The sequence below is a fragment of the Sceloporus occidentalis genome, unplaced genomic scaffold (assembly GCF_023333645.1).
Source record: "Sceloporus occidentalis isolate IW3139 unplaced genomic scaffold, rSceOcc1.0.p SCAF_2, whole genome shotgun sequence".
In the NCBI taxonomy this organism is placed as follows: domain Eukaryota; kingdom Metazoa; phylum Chordata; class Lepidosauria; order Squamata; family Phrynosomatidae; genus Sceloporus; species Sceloporus occidentalis.
This window is the reverse complement of record NW_028316982.1, coordinates 55154837-55173502: the sequence shown is the minus strand read 5'-3', so window position 1 is coordinate 55173502 and position 18666 is coordinate 55154837. Positions and strand designations below refer to the sequence as shown.

At 40.5% G+C, this 18666-nt stretch overlaps 1 protein-coding gene across 25 annotated transcripts in view; it reads right to left on the bottom strand.

Annotated features, from left to right (window-relative positions):
- The window catches only part of LOC149318339 (kinesin-like protein KIF1A), a 144246-nt gene that overhangs the window by 113802 nt on the left and 11778 nt on the right, over positions 1–18666 (bottom strand). For all 25 annotated transcript variants that reach the window (XM_089509462.1, XM_089509466.1, XM_089509468.1 and 22 more), the window contains exon 2: positions 14999–15159. In XM_089509462.1, coding sequence (XP_089365588.1) covers positions 14999–15104 — 106 coding nt within the window. In that variant the 5' untranslated portion in view covers positions 15105–15159. The remainder of the gene's footprint in view (positions 1–14998; positions 15160–18666) is intronic.

Below are 18666 nucleotides of genomic sequence, written 5' to 3'. Positions count from 1 at the left end.
GTTTCTCTTTCCAATCTACCTTTGTAGTTCTTTTGTTGTACCTGCTGTTCTGAGGTCTGAGATGGAATGCCCAGGGAGACTGAAATGTTCTGCCATCAATATTTTTGTATTCCCATTCCTGTCTGATTTATGTCCACTTAAACTCTAGCATGGGGACTTTCCAGTTTGCCCAGTGTAGAGTGCTGATGGGCATTAATGGCACAGTATGGAATAAATCCCATTGGAGGATGAGCTCATGAAGGTCCCACCTAATATTATGAGTGATGCCATTAGGTCTTGTGATGACATTTCCTGGATAAATATGCGGGCAGAGTTGGCATCTTGGTTTGTGGCAAGGCTTAGTACCTGTGTCTCCATCTGTGTCATGATGTCTTCCTGTGGGTGAGTGCCTGTTTGAGGTTTGGAGGCTGTCTGTAGATGAGTAAAGGTCTTGAAAGAGTGGCATTATTGTCCTACAAGATCTCTCTACATACTGATTCTACAGACTAATACGGCTTTATCTTTGAATTCTACCATTAAAATAATTAAAATATTTTTGTTCTATACTTTAGAAAGATAAAATGCAATTTAAAAATTAAAACAATTCAGTTTAATAAAATACAGCAGACTCAGTCCATTCTTTTAAAGCGTTCTGTCAGAATAAAAAGGTCTTTGCCTGCTGATGGAAGAAGAGCAAGGAGAAGCCATTCCAGTCTCCCTGGAAAGGGAGTTCCAGAGTATGGGGCAGCCACCAAGAAGGCCCTCTCTTATGTCCCCAACAACCATGTTTGTGACAGTGGTACGACTGAGAGAAGGGCTTCTGCAAGCTCCTGCAAGGAGATATAATCTGCCAGAAAGCCTGGACCTGAGTTATGTAAGGCTTTATGGGTCAGAACCAGAACTTTGCATTGTGTCCAGAAATAAACTGACGGCCATTGCAGCTGTTGTAGCATGGGAGTAGAATCGTCCATATACTGTATCTGAATGCCCTAGAGTGAACTGTCTATGAATGTCTGTGTCTGATCCTCCATCTCTGTCTTTTATAATATTAATGTATCTCCACCTAGTCCTTCCACTTGCCATCCTCCCACCTCCAGCTCTTCTGCCGACTGAATGACATGGGACCCATTCTTCCCTATTTATTTAGACGCTTTCCTTAGCTGTGCTTGTACTTTACAAACATTCTATACGAACACTGTCTTTCATCAGGTAGTACAATGTCTTCATCTTCAGTAACCATCTCAGAATCACTTTGAATCAGCTGCTCCAGAGCTTTTTCTGAAGTACTTTTTAATTTCTTTGTACTTTCAGTTTGCACAAGATGAAACAAAAATAGCTGAGGACAGGTATGCTGAGTAGTTACTTTTCTATTTCCTGTTTCTATCAATGCAAACTAATGTCTCCCAATTCATTCCCTCCAGATAATTTGGAATTCTGTATAAACACTGCTGATGAAAACAACATGAAGTTAATTCCCAATGATATCTGTCTCTCGCATTTAATCATGAATGGCAGCCCTACCTGCAAAGCAGCTAAGTCTGTATTTCCACCTTTATAAATAGGACCGTTGGCTATCTTAGGTCCAAAACACACTGCAGAAATAACCCAGTTTGACACTGCTTTAACTGCCCTGGCTCAATCCTAGGGAGTTCTGGGAACTGGAATTTTGTGAGACATGTAGCCTTCTCTGTCAGAGAGCTCTGGTGCAACAATAAACTACAATTCCCAGGATTCCCTAGCACTGAGCCATGGCAAGTAAAGTAGTCTCAAAGTGGATTATTTCTGCAGTTTGTTTTGGACCTTAGTAAACAACAGATTGTTTATGCAAGTGACAGGGTGTCTTGTTACAGTTGCCTTCTAATTTCTCTCTGGGGGTGTTATTCCTCATCTGGACACTTACATCATCTTCTGTGCATCAGGTTTCAGCCACAAAATGGTATGGGACCATTATTTTGCTTTGGCTGGGATCAAAAAATAAAAAATATTTTTTAAAAAATCCCAATTACAAAAAGCAATACATTTGCTGGGTCAATTTTTATCCTAGCACTTTGTTGTCTGTAAAAACTGTATATGGCACGCGGTTGAAACACAGATAAATCATTTACATCTCTTTAGGGGACAATGTGATACAGTAAGATGCTGACCTTATAGTTGGCTTTATAACAAAATGGCACTCTGAGGAAGTAAAAGGTCCCATTTGGTTGGATGAAGGTGAATGAGAATAACTGGACACAGGTTAACATTTTAATAAGAGTGTATTATTTTATGCTATAATCTACCATTATTTTTATTAGCATTGTTGTTTATTGCCCTGCCACTATTATAATATTTGCAGAAAACTTGAGCAGTATCAATAAAAACAATTAGTATTTTTAAAACTGGTGAAAATTTTAAAAGTAATATGTAATATGTCCTGTAGATCAGCAGCTCAAAGAAAAGGATCCCACAAAGTGAGCTCCTGCCCAGGGGTATACTAAGGAGCCTCTTGGACCTCAGCCACAGGTCTAAATGTGAATTATATCATTTCAACATAATCCTCACTGTTTTGTTGTTAGTCCTTTTCCTAATCACTCTTACCATTGCTTTATACCATTGCTATAAATAGGAACTGACCGTTTCAGTTAGCGTTTTATTAGATGACTCTAACATCTAATTTCTGCTGGGTTGCAATAGTTTCCTTGTGAAAACTGTAAATGATGTATTTGAGGAATGACTTCTGATCACCTCTCTTGCTGTTCAAACAGCCCTGGTTCAACAAACAGTACTGCCTGCAGCGTGGACGATGGGCAAGTAGGCAGCATAGGATGAGGCCACAGAATAAAGGGACCTGGAGTACATTCCACAAAGCACTGTATAAACTGGGTGTAGAATGGATACATGACTATCTACCTTCAAATCTACCATGTGGATGTTGTCTAATAAAACCCAGACATGAGCTAGATTTCCAATTAATTAGCTGGAGATGAAATTTAGTGTATAATTATGGTGAAATATATTTGAAAATAGCCATTGTGCAGTGAGGAATTTAACACACATACACACATAAAGGGAGGAAGGAGAGAGGGAGAGAGAGGATCAGGGGACATTAGTGCAAAAAAATCAAGAGAATCAGGAAAATGCAGAATGAGAAATATCCTCTGATTTATTAAAGTCCCAAAAACAGCATTAATAGACACAGATGTTCTCCACAAAGCAGCTGCCAGCTCTCTTACAGTGAAGCAATAAAAAAGAGTACATTCACACAACAAATCAGCTAATTATCCAAATGTCAGCAATTGTGTACATAGTGCAGATGGTCTCCAGTAGAGCTTCCCAGAGACCTGTGTCAAGATATCCAATAACTTGAGGTAATGATAAAGAAAGTACCATCCCAAACACACTCACATCGGTAGTTAACAGGACACAAGTGACTCCACCACAACAGTGCTTCTTTTAACAATGTACACATATGAGTGCAAACTAGACATCAAAAAAAATATCCAGAAATATTCAGAAAATGGTCAGAAAACATCTTTTTCGAGTGTTGAGAAACCCTGACAAGAAGAATTCTGCAATGATGAGAATCTTCACAGTTTATGGCTTATTATGTGCAAAATTCACACATGGTTGTTTTGAGGAAAAAACAGCATTTTCTGCATAGGAAACAGCATTTCCTGCATGAAAAATAGTATTTCAAAATAGAAATATTAATTGCTGCACAGAAAATCTTGTTTTCTGCACAGAAAATGCTGAAATTGGGAATTGATTTTGGATAAAATTCACACATGACTGTTTTGAGGAGAAAATATCATTTCCTGCATAAGAAACAGAATTTTCTGCATATAAAATTGTATTTCAAAATAAAAATATTAATTGCCAGACAGAAAATGCGGCAAATCTCAACACAGAAATATTTATTCCTACATAGAAAATGTTGTTTTCAATGGAAATCAACCTATGCATAAATTCACACATGGTTGATTTCCATTAAAAATAGCATCTTCTATGCAGGAATTAATATTTCTGTGTTGAGATATTTTCTATGCAAAAAATGCTGTTTTCTGCGCAAAACAATTATGTGTGAATTTTGTGCAAAATAAGTCTCAAATTGCTAATTGTCTTCAAAAACTGGATGGTTTTCAAATATTTTCTTGCAACAGGAGGAAAACTGCTGAAACTACTTGTTGCTACCTTCTAGGAGACAGTGAAGAATTACATCAGCAGTGCAAACAAGACTTCAGCCAAAATCAAGCTGTTGTTGTGTGCCTTCAAGTTGTTTCCATAAGGCAATCCTATCATGGAGTTTTCTTGGAAAGATTTGTTCAGAGAAGGTTTGACTTTGCCATTGCCTTTCCCTGAGGCTGAAAGAGCAACATTGCTCAGTGGGTTTCATGGCTGAGCGGGGAATCGAACCCTGAACTCCAGAGTCATTCTCAAAACCAAGCTATGAAGATCCTATTGGTAGTCTTTGCACTTAAATTCTCTTGATGTCCCGTTCCCCCCCCCCCCACTGTACTTCAAGATCACTTGAAATTACAGACAAAATTTCATGTATGTGACTAACTGATTTGCAGTCTACAAAGGTTAGCCTAGAACGTTTAGCCTACATATCTCTCTAAGGTGTTGATCTTGAGAAACAAGATGGATCAGCATGCCCAGGGGAATCCCAAGACTTACAGAAGTCCATGGAGAGGGCAACCCACCCATCGGGATGTAAATATTCAACTGCTCTCATGAGAAGATGAATTATTTATGCAGTTTTCTCCCATTATTAAAAAAATGAGTATTTTTGTACAGCTTTCATGAAGTATTTGCACATCCCTAAGTGTCCTGGGATATTATGCTGTACAGAAATACATGTGGGGTTTTTTGCACACAAAAAAGGGTATTGACTACAAATATACATGCAGATTTTAATGCAAAATTGGTGTGTTTTGCACAAATCACAGCTATTTTGTACCCCAAAAAGTGTGTTTCTGGGGAATGATTTTTGTCCAAATGCCCCTAGCTGGTAGATTCTGGGACTGTTAGCTTTTCTGAGGTCTCTTCTAACCTATGACAAGGATGTCATGGCAATCTTTATTTAACATTAAGATGTAAAGTGGAAGGGGCTATTTTTTAAAAAGCAATTATATTTCTTTTAAAAAGCAGGAAATAAAGCAGATTCATGCTAGTTCACCCCTTTTATATACTTATGAAAGGGACACAGGGGCTCTGCTCTCTTTTGCATCAGCTACTTACCATGGTAGACTCTAGATGTGTTTTTGAAGTATGTTCTTTCTTGGCCCCAGTCCTGTTGCAAACATCTCTCAAGTTTTGACGCAAAACCAGCAGATGCGCAGACCCCACTAGGAATCAAAAGCTACTTCTCCTCCTCTGATTATTGCTGTAAATGGCTCTCACAGAAGAAGAGTGGCTTTTAGCACTTCCTTAAAATGGAATTATGAAACTATGGGGGGCACCAACATGTTTAAGCATTAAGCACTGAAGGCCTTTGCTGGATCAGAGCCCAAATTAATTTACGCATTTCTAGGTGGGGTAAGACTTTACTGTAATGGTGCTGAATGTCTCTGAAAGGTTAGGCTCGTTGGCTATGCATTCCCTGAAACTTAAAAAATCCAAAACAGTGAATATTGATATATATTTATCATATTACATTATCATTTTATATTTAAGAGGAGGGTGGGAATTATGCAAACCTCCAGAAATTGTTAACCTGCAACATCCACCGGCCCCTAGTCAATACTGAGGAATGCTGGGAGTGCAGTTTAACATCTAGAGAGCTGCACAATTTCCACCCCTGGTTTAAGACAAATACATTTTTTAAAGCTCCTGGCAATCTCTAAAGCTCCTGGCAAGCCCAAGGTTCTGTATAAAGATGCATCTTCTTTATGCAGAACCTGGAAATACAGCTCCCAGAATCCATGGTCATCCAAGTATTAGCCATCCTAGTTGAGCTATTCTGGGACCTATAGTTCAAAAAAGGAAAATGTAAAATACTGGAAACCTAATGTATTTACCCCACGTTTATGCCATGTGATATTCAGCACTATGCTTGCCCTACTGAAGACCTCACTCTGAGGCGAGAATGGGAATGTTCTCCTGGAGGTAGCACAATACTCCTTTTTCCCTCAGAGAAGGCCCAGCATCCACCACAGAGAGACTGCCCCCATGTTTGGCCATTTTTAAAAAGCAATAACAAAAGCAGGATTGGAATATAAAGGCAGTTCAAACATACTCTAGAAGCTGGTTGGTAAGGCTGTATTATTTCTGTCCCAGAAATGAGACAGGAGCTGCTGGAACACAGTGGAAGCCTTAGGGAAAGTGATCATTCAATGGAAACAAAAGTGTAATGCTGGGAACCAAAGTTCTATAAGCAGATGCCAAGAAGGCAGGAAACAGGAACATAGAAGGTTCCCATCTTTCTCTTCCATCTCTATCTGAGTTCAGTGGTGTTTAATCAATTACATAGTGACCATTGAATCATAGAGTTAGAAGAGACCACAAGGCAGGGCCGGCTCTAGGTATTTTGCCACCCTAGGCGAGAAATATTTTGGCACCCCTGTTGCCCGTCATAATTATTTTCACCCCTTGATTTCCGCTGTTTCGTTTGTTAAAGGTAAACATGACATAAAACTTAGGTTCCAATCTCTCGTCACAGTATTGAAAATTAGTCAAAAAGCCAATTAGGTTTTTACAGGTTAAAGACTTTTTTATTGGTGAGATATTTGGAATGGTGACTAATGTACACATATTCCTTTTGCAAGCTGGAAGCATTATTCATTCTAATGATGTGGAAAAATCTGGATCCCATCCCATGAATTTGTGGGGTAGTGGTGGTCCATCTATGACCCCTAAAAACTAAAAATCTTCACCCAAGGGGCAAAAAAGGGTGTCAAAAGAAAGAGAAGAAAACCAGTAGGGTCACCAGGTGAGAGGACCAGGGCTGCTGCCACACTGCAGAATTAATGCAGTTTGACACCACGTTAGGTGCCCTTGGCTGCCCATTTTTGCCCCAGATAGAGGCAGTGGCAACCAGACGCTGTGGCCTCCAGAAGGACGAAAAAGAACCCGCTTCCCAGCAGGTTCTTTTTGCATCCCCAAAGAGGCGCCATTGGCACGTGCATGTGCCATGATGATAGCCCTTTTGCGTAGCGCCGTTTGGGTGCTGTGCCTGGGGGATGTCATCATGGTGTGTCCTGTGTGTACAGGTGCAAGCCAAGATGGTGCCCAGGCAGACTGAGGGCTTGGAGCATGTGCATGTTCCGCCCTAGTTAAGCCCTAGCAGGCCGGCACAAAGTGACGGTCTGTACTGCCTCTTAGTCTCAAATGTGCTACAAGATCTCTCCACATAATGATTCTACAGACTAACTCAAGTATATATATCTGCACTAGGAATTTGTTCTGGCATTAACCATCAGTACTACAGAGCACTGCAAAAAAGCCCCCTGATGACAGTTAGGGAAAGGGAAACAGGAGAGAAAATGTATGGAGATGAGTACAGAAATTGTGTGTTAGGAAATGAAAGGAAAACAACAGCTATTTCTTTTGAGTCCCACATTTTTGAGGAAAGAAACTTGGCTCAAGATATTTAAAAACAGCTAAGGTGGAAGATGTGTCCTTTCCACTGCCTCTGCCTCCATCACTGCTGGTTGCTGTCTCCTACTTACTACGTCTGTACCTTCTCGGCACAATCATTAGCAAGACACCATCATGTTTATTTACATACAATATAAGTATGCATCTATGTGTGAAGTTCAGTTAAAATAATAACAGTAAAAAGGAATTATAGTACTTAATACGTACATGACTGGAACACACTTCAGAATAGAACATTACCCCACCCAACCCCACTTTACAAACACTTGGTCCTTAAAATGCAGATTACTAACACCATACAATCTGAACAGAAACCAAAATATATTAATGGTATTTATGAAATTGTGTATAGGTTTAGCAGATCAAAATCTGGAGTTGTATGCTATACCTTTAAAACCACACATAAGTGGGAAAAGTGGAACCATGACAGTTAAAGTGGCATCATGATGCCATAACTGTATATTGTGAAAGACCACAAATGTTACTGGACAATGAGATCTGACCACTGATGCAATCTCACAATCCCTGATCATTTGCCATGTTGACTGAACCACACCTTGGAATGTTTTAAAAAAAACAGCAGATTGGTTGTAATTTTTTTTTCAGATGAAAGATATTATTCATCATATTATACACTTGCTGGTGTGTTATTTTTAAAACTTAATTTTAATTTTTACACTTAAAACATTCCTCAAAATGACCTCAAAAAACATTCCAGAACAATAAATAGATGTTACTTGTTACATACACAGAAAAAGTAATATTACCTATCATTATATTATATTATATTATATTGCAAAAATAATATTTTCCTCCTCATGTGACTCCCCTCTCCCAAAAAGTAATGTGTTATAGGTAACTTCAGTACATTACTTGTAATGTGTTAGATCTAAACCCTCATTGGGGCTGCTATTAGATAGAATCCCTGTCATTTTTCCCTAACCCTGCACTAGAATTTCTCATGCCCCAGTTCTTCTGTCACCCTACTGTGTGACACACTTAGAATTCTGCTCACTATAGCAATTGCAGAAGGCAGCACACAGGAAAAAAGCAGGGAAGGAGTAAGAGATCACAGTGTCACACTTGTTATTAAATCAGAAGTTTTCAAATGTCAGAGCAAATCTGGTTGTAACTGGCTACATCTGCACTGCAGAAATGATGAAGTCTGACAGCACTTTAACAACCATGGCTCAATGCTATGGAATTTTTGGAATTATAGTTTGTTGTGGTACCAAACCACTCTGACAGAGAAGGTTAGAGGTCTCATAAAATTACAGTTCCCATAATTCCATAGCACTAAGCCATGGCAGTGTGGTGGAAATATTCCTTGTTGAAATAAAAAACTATAGAAAGATGGAGTCACCTTTGTCAGCCAGAGAGATGGTTTTTGAAATAAAGGCTTGGAGTTTAGAAAACTAGAGCAAAGGAATAAGGAGTGCATCTTGACCTGGATGGAAGCTGGCACCAGTAAAAAGACATAACATAAACTACTGAGATAAGGACACATAGTTGACATTCAGAAGCAAGGTTAGGAGGAAAGCCACTGAATTCCTACAGGAGGGGGTAAGGAGTGATGATGCAGTTTTAATGTATGCATGTATTTCTGTTCTGATTGTAAGAATTCTGTATGTTTAAATTGTAATTAGCCAATCAGGTGTATTGAAGAAGCTTCTTTGTCTTGAATAATATAAAAAGAGCCATTTTGTCTTGTTCGGGGTCTCAGCTTTTGGAACTTGAATTCCACTGAGTTCATTGTTTTCCTTTGTTGACAATTGGAAATAAACTTATGGATTTTCAATTACTAGGTCCTCTTGCCAATTCTATTGCTCTGCAAATCCTAGAAATTTAAGTTTCCTGAAATTTCTGTTACAGCAGTACATGTAGTGTCAAACTGGATTATTTCTGCAATGCAGATGCAGCTTGTGAAACCATAACTGAATGCTTGATGGAAGAAAACGCCCGTGCATTTAAGCAAACATGACATCATAACTCACAATCATTATTATATTTTCTCACATAACATGTAATAATAATAATAATAATAATAATAATAATAATAATAATTGGACACTGTCCATATTCACATGATGGCAGATAGCACTGTAACACTCCAAGACAGAAAGCCTGTAAAAAAGCAGTTGTGGCAATGGGATCAGGAGAAGGTCAGCAAGTCTGATATAGCCTGTGGTTGCCTATTGACAAATAGAGATCCAGTGTGCAAAATCTAAATGGTTTCTAAATTGTTTTAAATTAAGTGTTTCTATACACTGCCCTTTGATTTTATAATACATCTTAACCATTTCTTAGCCTGCCTTCTGAATCTCACCTGGAATTATCCATTGCTGAGCCACTCTTTATCCACCCATGCTTCCCAGGTGATGTTTGACATATAATTGCAAGATAAGGCACAATCCAGAACCAGAGCTTGAAGAAGTTATATTTTTGCACTGCAGCTCCCAGAACCTTTAGTCAAGTAGCTAAGAACCAGAACTATGCAAAGATGAAGTGGATGACAACCCTTCTCTTAGTTTCTCTAACAAATGCAACAACATTCCCACCCCACCCCACACCCTTCAAAAAGTCCACAACATCACAGCTGCGGCATATGGAATGGGGGGACAAGAGAAGGGCATATAATGCAATGCCTGCTAGCCACAGCCCAAGTCTAAATCTTTGCTCAAGTTGCTGTAAACCTAGGGTTGCCATATTTCTGCCCCTTATATCCAGGCATCTATTTTGCATATTATGCAAATTCTTATACTTCTGAATATTATTAATTTACATTCTGATTATACAAATTCAACACATTAATCATGGCACTTTTTCTACAATTATGTTTCAACCTCAGTATGAAAGTACCAAGCTAAGAGCTCTATTTTTTTCCCTTTTCTCCCCCCTTGGTGTGAAGAGAGCCAGGCTTCCAACAAGCCCAAGGCCTGTTACAGACTGCCAAAATAAAGCTGCTTCAGGTCTCTTTGGAGGTATGCTATTTAAATGATGCATGCATCCTAAGAATCCGGAAGCTGCACCAAAGCTGCACTCCAGTGCTTAGGAATGGAGTGTGGTTTTGGTGTGACCTCCGGACTCTTAGGACCCATGCATCATTTAAATAACATACCTCCAAAGAGACCCGAAGCAGCTTTATTTTGGCAGTCTGTAACAGGCCCTAGAGAATGAAGAGACTCCCTTAACTCTCTAAAGGAAGCAAAGTTCCACCATGCTGCCTAGGCTCAAGCAGCCAACACAAGGCCATCTCTGTTTGCTTTCTTTCCTTTTCAGCGTTCTGGGTCTGTGAAAGGAAGAGGGGAGAGAATGGAAGAATAAAGTAGCAATGCTATGCCTGTGCCAGTCTTCTTGCACAGTTTCCTACTTCATTGCCACTGCCACATTTTAACATACCCATTGGCCTGTGATGAAGGAGAAATCCAGGATTTGCTGCTTCAACTGGCCCAGCCAGTAGTCCCTTCAATCCAGGATTTTCCAGGTTTTCTGGGACAACACTGTATAAGCCACAAATTTCCAAAGGTGCCATAGAGCCACTTCAGTTATATAAATGGGTTGGGGGGGGGGGAGGAAACCCACTTGTATGTGTATTTAAAGTATTACTACAGACAGAGCTCTTCCTCTGTCATCAAATGGGGTTATAACCAAACTTATAAACTTCAAGTAAGTATTCTGTCCAGAGAAGAGCAACTAAAATGGTGAAAGGTGTGGAAACCATGCACCATGAGGAATGACTTAGGGAGCTGGGTATGTTTAGCCTTGAGAAGAGATGTTTAATAAGTGATATGATAGCCCTGTTAAAGTATTTGAAGGGGTGTAACATTAAGGATGGACCAAGTTTGTTTTCTGCTGTTCCAGAGAACAGGACCAAGAACAATGGATGCAAGCTACAAGAAAAGAGATTCCACCTTAACATTAGGAGGAACCTCCTGACAGTAAGAGCTGTTTGACAGTGGAACACACTCCCTTGGAGTGTGGTGGAGTCTCCTTCTTTGGAGGTTTTTAAACAATGGCTGAATGGCCATCTGTCAGGGGTGCTTTGATTGTGAGTTCCTGCATGGCAGGGGGGTTGGACTTGATGGCTGTTGTGGAATCTATGATTCCGCAATTCAAAGCAGGGGTGGGAAGCACAAATTTAGCTAGCAATGAACCACGTTTCATGCTTCCAAAAACATTTTCTGACCACATATATCCATATTTATTGGCTATGTCTAATTAATAACCAGGCAGATGAAACTGCTGAGCTGTTACATGCCATGCATCCCATTGAGACTCTCAAAAGAACTAGCTTTCCATGTCCAACTGAGGGGATTAGCTACTCATTTTGCTGTTTGTTATCAATGCTTTGTCCTGTGCAATAAAAAACGTCAGTGTCAGCAGGTCTCTGGGTCACTGGCTTCTATTAGCATACAGAGACCAACAGCAGTAGCACTGTTTGGAAAAAGAGAATGTGTCTTTAAGAGCCATGCTGGGAGGGCCTGAGCCTTACAGCCTTGGTCTCCTCTTTATTTCTATATACTATGATGTGCTGGGGTGAGCTGAGGGTAGGAACAACAAACTCATGGGGAAAACAGAGGGTTCCCAACATCATGGTTCTTCAGGTGGCATGTACAAATGTGAAGGGGTACATGTAGGGAAGAACAGACAGGTGTTTGAGGGTGTTAAACCATTTTCTTGTCTGCCTGCTGAATTTCACCTGAAACTATCTACTGCTGAGCCACTCTTTACCCATCACCCACCCTGTGGTGGTGTTCCAGACATATAACTACAAGATAAAGTCAGGTCTAGAACCAGGTCCAGAAAAAAGTAACTTGGAGAAGTTACTTTTTTGCATTTCAGCCTTCAGAGGTCAGCTGGCTAAGAACCAGAACTATGTAATAGCAATAACAAGTACATTTCTATACCGCTTATCAGTAAACCAGCACTCCCTAAGCAGTTTACAATATGTAAGCCAACTGGCCCCAACAAGGTGAGTACTAATTTTACCAACCTACAAAAGGTTGGAAGGCCAAGTGGACCTTGGAGCCCTCCTCTAGGATTGAACTTAACAACATTGTGGCTGCAGCATCTCTAACAGCCTATGGCACCTTTGGCAACCTGTGGCTTATAGCAACTTGGGAGGAGAATTTAGACTGGGGTAGTGGCAAGTAGGCATGGGATAATATACCTCACAACTGATGGCAGAGGAAGGATTAGTAGAAACCGAACAGTTGGTGGTCATGGTGGTGGAGCAGGAGGAAGTCTTCACACAGGTGGTCAGAAGTGGAGACAAGGGAAAGCCCACCCAGTGGTTAGGTTGAAGGGAAGTTCTCACAATAGCCTCAGTCTAATACCTTACATATCTCTGGCCTGTTACAGACAGCCAAAATAAAGCTGCTTCGAGTCACAGTGGAGGTATGGTGTTTCAATGATGCATGCGTCCTAAGGGTCCAGAAGCCACACAAAAGCCACACTCCAGTCCTTAGGGCTGGAGCGTGGCTTTGATGCGAGTTCTGAACTCTTAGGACGCATGCATCATTGAAACACCATACCTCCACTGTGACTCGAAGCAGCTTTATTTTGGCTGTCTGTAACAGGCCTCACTTACCCTACACACATATACATCATGGTTTCAGTGGGTGGGGGGGAGAGAAGATTTGGGGAGCTTTGGAGGAAAGTGCTCCTTCAAACGACAAGAGCATCTTAGGCGGGTTACAGACCGCCATTAGGGACGTCCTGAGGACGTCCCAGTTTTAAAAAGGGGCATCTCTTCCAGACGCCCCTAACCCTATCACGGACAGAGTCCGTGACAAATGGCGGCGGCCGTTCCACATGGCCACCGCCAGATTGATGTAGCGGACGCTGTGTGTCCGCACGTTGTGCCCCAGAAGTGACGCCGCGAGTGCGCGACTAGCGCCTCGCGGTGTCTCTTCTGGGGCCCAGGAAGGAGCGCGATTTCCGCGCTCCTTCCTCGGCGCATCCGGGAGCCGCACGGTTTGGCCGCTGCAGCTCCCAGACACTGCAAGCGGAGGCGGAGCCAGACCGCCGCAATCCGGCGGTCTGAAACGCGCCATAGTTACTGTATTTTCTGGTGTATAAGACTACTTTTTAACCCAGGAAAATCTTCTCAAAAGTCAGAGGTTATCTTATAGGGCAGGTGCTGAAACTTCCAAGCCAGACTGGGAGAATCTGCAGCCGCTGCATATAGTGGGGGGAGTTAAAAAACGGCCATGGCTGCATCCCCACCATATGCAGCAACCATATGAAAGCAGCAAGGGCGGCACTGTACAAATACGGTAAAAGAAAATCCACTCACTAGGATTCGTGGAAAGAAATGACTTAACACGGTCCTGATGACGAGGTGAGGGGTTGTCTCACCGGAAAGGTGTAAGTGAAGGGTGGAGCAAGCTGCAGGCGTCCACGACGCCTGGTGTATGGGGAAAGAGCCGTGTTTGCACTACCGCTCTGATAGTCTTGGAGACAGGGAGGGCTGGGCAGGCAGGGAGAGCTGACCAATCCAGCTAGGCTTTGTATACAACAAGTTTTCCTGCTAAATACCTGCATGTCATAAGCATTTGAATGGAAATTACCATACTGAAATCAAATCTTACATTTTTAAAATTTTTATTTGGTATGCGTTGGAAGAGGGGTAGTCTTATACGGCGAGTATATCCCAAAATCTATATTTTAACTGGAAAAGTTGGGGGTCGTCTTATACGCCCAGTCGTCTTATATGCCAGAAAATACGGTAGTTTGTCTCCTTGTTCAGAATCATACAGAGAAAACAAGCAATTTCAAAAGAGGAACTAAAGGCTCAAATCAGATCTATGTATTCAGTATATCACTAAGCTGATTCTTATTCTTAATATGTTGCTTAGAAACAAGTCAGATGTTCACATCTCAATAAGGGATATTAGGCTTCGGAGGAGCAACTTCCAACACTTTTATAGGCAAACCTCTGTTTTTCAAAACAATACTTCTGAAGCTCTTGCCTGAATCCTGCATGACACTCAGAGCTTTGCAACATCTGTAGATTTGGATCAGCCAACAGGGAAGTGCTTAAAAAGTAGCTAAACACATGCATGTGAGATCCCACAAACAGTCAGCATAAAAGAAGACAGACCCACTAAGACTGTTAGAGAGCAAATTGATGAACTGAAAATCAAATATATTAAAAATTGACAAAATTATGAAAATTTTATAATATAATTTTTATATAATTAAATATGTAACTCTAATAAAAATATGGGGTTACATTCCCCTTGAAAACACAGGTTCACATTTGGGGATACTCCTGGATTCAGCCCTAAGCCTGGAAGTCCAGGTTTAAGCAGTGACCAGGAATGCATTTGCACAGTTAAAACTAGTGCATCAACTATGTTTGCTGATGGATCAGAAAGAAGAGAAGTTCAAATGCAATTGAAAGTATCTTGCATAAAAGGATGCTGCAGTTACTTACTTGTGGTGTTTCCTGTCATCTGTATGATACATTTGGAATCTTTGCCCATTTCTCGGGAATTGAAAGGGCGCACTCTCACCGCCACCTTTACAGAGGCTCCTGCCATTTTGGCGGCCTAGAAGTTTCTCTCCTTCTGTATTGATTCCACACCTGAAAATGACCTGTAAGAAACACAAAAGAGATTATTATTATGTTGGCAATGTCTCTTTTAAGGTCTGGCTGGTGATTTCCTTGTCCTGAAAGGTACACACACTGATCATACACAAGCTGTGCTACTTGGAGTTAAAGGACACTCTGTAATATGTAGCTATAAGTTGTATGCTTTCTTACTCAAAAATAGGTTAATGGAATACCTGATACATTGCAGACACTCATACAAAGATAGGAGAGTTTTAAGCCGTTTGCTCTCCAGTTTAGATTTTTTTTAAAATTAACTTCAGTCTCATTCCCACTGCATTTTGCTCCGAAGCAAACTCTCATTCCCATTTGAAACCACTTCCGATCCTCATTGGACTGAGCAAAGAAGCGGGGCAAATTCAAATAACCCAGGGTTTCCTGACACTACCTTCAAAGTGGTGGGTTTTTTGAGAAGAATCGATTCTAAAGCGTGCCCAGTAAGTGGGAACACCAGGTCAGAATCGATTCTTTCAGAGGGAGGGATAAATGGCAGCAGGGGTGTGTGTACCATCCCTCCCCAGAGATGTCACATACACACCCAGTGCTGCCTTTTCAGTTTGTGGTTGTGACTTCTGTGCTTTTTAAAAATAAAATAAAATTAATTAATCAATTAATCAATCAATGAATCTTTCAACTTCTTGCAAAGGCAGGTAGTTGCTAAGCCATTCTATCTTGTTTGTAGTGGAAACAAAGAGCCTTTTAGAATCGATTTCTGACATGCAGCAAAGCCTGATCAGAAATCGAGTTATACTGCCAATTGGAATGAGCCCGCTCTCTTACTACATAGGAGGTGAATTTAGGCTTATTAAAAACAGCTTGGATTGTAGACTTAGATGCTTAAATTTGAGTAAATACATCACTTATAGCTACATCCACTGTATTAACACAGTATGTAGCGTTACCCTTTGAAACAGAACTACCTCTTCATCACCTCTGTACGTGGCTATCGGACGTCTTTCCTCTTAAAGTGCAGGAAACTAAAAAAGGAATCTGTAGCCAAGGAGATGACAAAATGTTCCATGGCATCATACCAGCCAACCCTTTTTGTGCAATGAATCTTCTCAGATATCTATGGCATATACTGGAAATGTTCAGAAATACTGAGCTACAAAGACCTAAGGGCCTTAAGTTATTATAGAGAAAATGATATCTGTTTCTGTTTACTATGGTGTCCCATGTCCCATCCACCCCATTCCATTCCCCACCGGCAATCCCACTATGACATTTTTAAACCAGTATTTATGGTCCTAGGTGCATTGTAAAGCATTAAATTTTGCTGTATCATCGCCGGCACTGCATGGTTTGTAAATTGTTTCTGATTCGTGGATTCTTAATCCTTTTTTTTTTTGTTTACTGTAATTAATTAATTTGATTTCTAATCCTGGTTGTTTGCATGTATGTAAGTATGTATACATATATCTGTCTGTCTGTGTATATGTGTGTGTGCGTGTGTGTGTATCTATAAACATATTTTTACATATGCACACAGACACAAATATGCAGAAATACACTCATGCATACATATACATACACATACAAATTTCATATTTAAAATTTTCTTATTCTTTTTATATTTAATATCACATCTTTCTCCCAATATGAGATTCAAAGTGTTTCACAACATTTATTATAATAAAATACAGCTTGTTCATATTTGTATGATTTATGTTTTAAAGCCTAATAAAAAAGATCAGGAAAAAATTAAAATTAAATACAGCTTTATAAGAATTGTAACATTTTCAAAAAGGAACACATCCCCTGTGAGCAAATCTTGCTAAGAAAAACCCATGAAAGTTTCACTTTCGCGTGGCTGTAAATTGGAATTGACTTGAAGATGCGCAACAACAAGATAGGATTACATTAACCAGCCAATCTGATTGATCAGTTCCAAGACCAAATTTTAACAGATCTGTTCCCTATATAGGAAGTGTAATTTCTTGGATAATTTGAACAAAGACCTCTCTTGGGCCTAAAATGGTCCAGGGAATGGTCTAAAAACATGATTAAAATGCCCTCCACAGGCCCTGAAGGGCACAGGGGGACTTTTGGTGGCAAACAAATTGGGTTTGTTTTGTTTTGTTTTGTTTTGGTTTGGTTTTTTGCAGCGTGGGGAGGCACAGTCCACCCAAGCTTTCCTAGAGAGCTAATGCAGCTCCCTAGCCTCCCATGGTTGCCCACTCTTGAAACAGAAACAGAAAAACACTGATACCTAAGATGAAACCTTAACCAGCACGTTGACATTACAGAGTAAGTAGCTGAATTAGAACCAGATAAAATATTGATATTACAGAATAACATCACTTTTCACTGCAGAGGGGCAAGGGACAAATAGGAGAGACAATGGGTGATAGCACAAACAAACCTAGGCCCATCAGATTGGAAACAACATTGCTCCAGCATCTTTTTATGGGAAATGTGATCACACTCCCTCCAAAACCACCAGTAATTATGTGGGTTTCTCTTTTCTTCTTTTTGATAAAAATTCTCACCTACTATCTCTATTTCATATTCATAATACAGCCTTCCCCTAGTTGAGGCTCTCCAGATGTTTTAGACTAAAGGTCCCGCCAACCCTGACAATTGCCCATATTAAGTCTGATGGACTTTGTAGTCCAAAACTCCTGGAGGGCACCTGGTTATTGGAAGTTTGTTGTACTGTGTAAAGCAACGTTTGGCAGTTGGAGGAGGAAAAGGCACATCAGAAAGCACTGATTAATCCTGGTGACTCAAGTTAATTTGGCAAGGATTACTTAACAAGATTTTCCTTAATCTGTGAGACTGTCTGCTCTGTCACTTCCCACGTGACCAAATTTTTGGAAGAGAACCTGAGCATTTAATGGCTGTTTATTACCCAGCAAGGTGATGGGTAGAACACATGACAAATAGAAAAGCCCTAGAAGTCTACAGAAAGTCTTCTCACAGCTGCTTGCTTACAGTTCACAAATATTATTGACTAAGATATCTGTGGCTGTGAAGTTGAAGGCTTTCATGGCCAGCATCCATAGTGTTTTGTGGGTTTTTTGGGCTATGTGGCCTGTTTCTAGGAGAGTTTGTTTTTGACATTTCGCCAGCACCTGTGGCTGGCGAAACATCAGAAACAAACTCTTCTAGAAAATGGCCACATAGCTCGAAAACCCCACAAAAATTATGTCTGTGGCTATCAGCAGCCTTCAGCCTACAATTGGGGTGACAAACAAGAACGTAGTATCGCTGTGATGGGTTTGCTTTGGGAGTAAGCTTTCAAGAAGACAGTGTGGGAGTAACTGTCACACCACAAGAAATCAAAACAGCCATTTTCCACTAGGCAGTTTTTTCAGTAAAGATGTATGTGCGGGCAATTCAGCCCTCTGAATTCTTAAACACTGCCTCTAGACCACCAGGGTGATACCGGCGTATTTCACAGAACTGCTCAAGAGAGAAAGGGAAATTTTAGAAAATCTAGAGTCATCCGGAAGGTGAGAAAATATTCTCCCCTCATGTTTTCTGTCTTG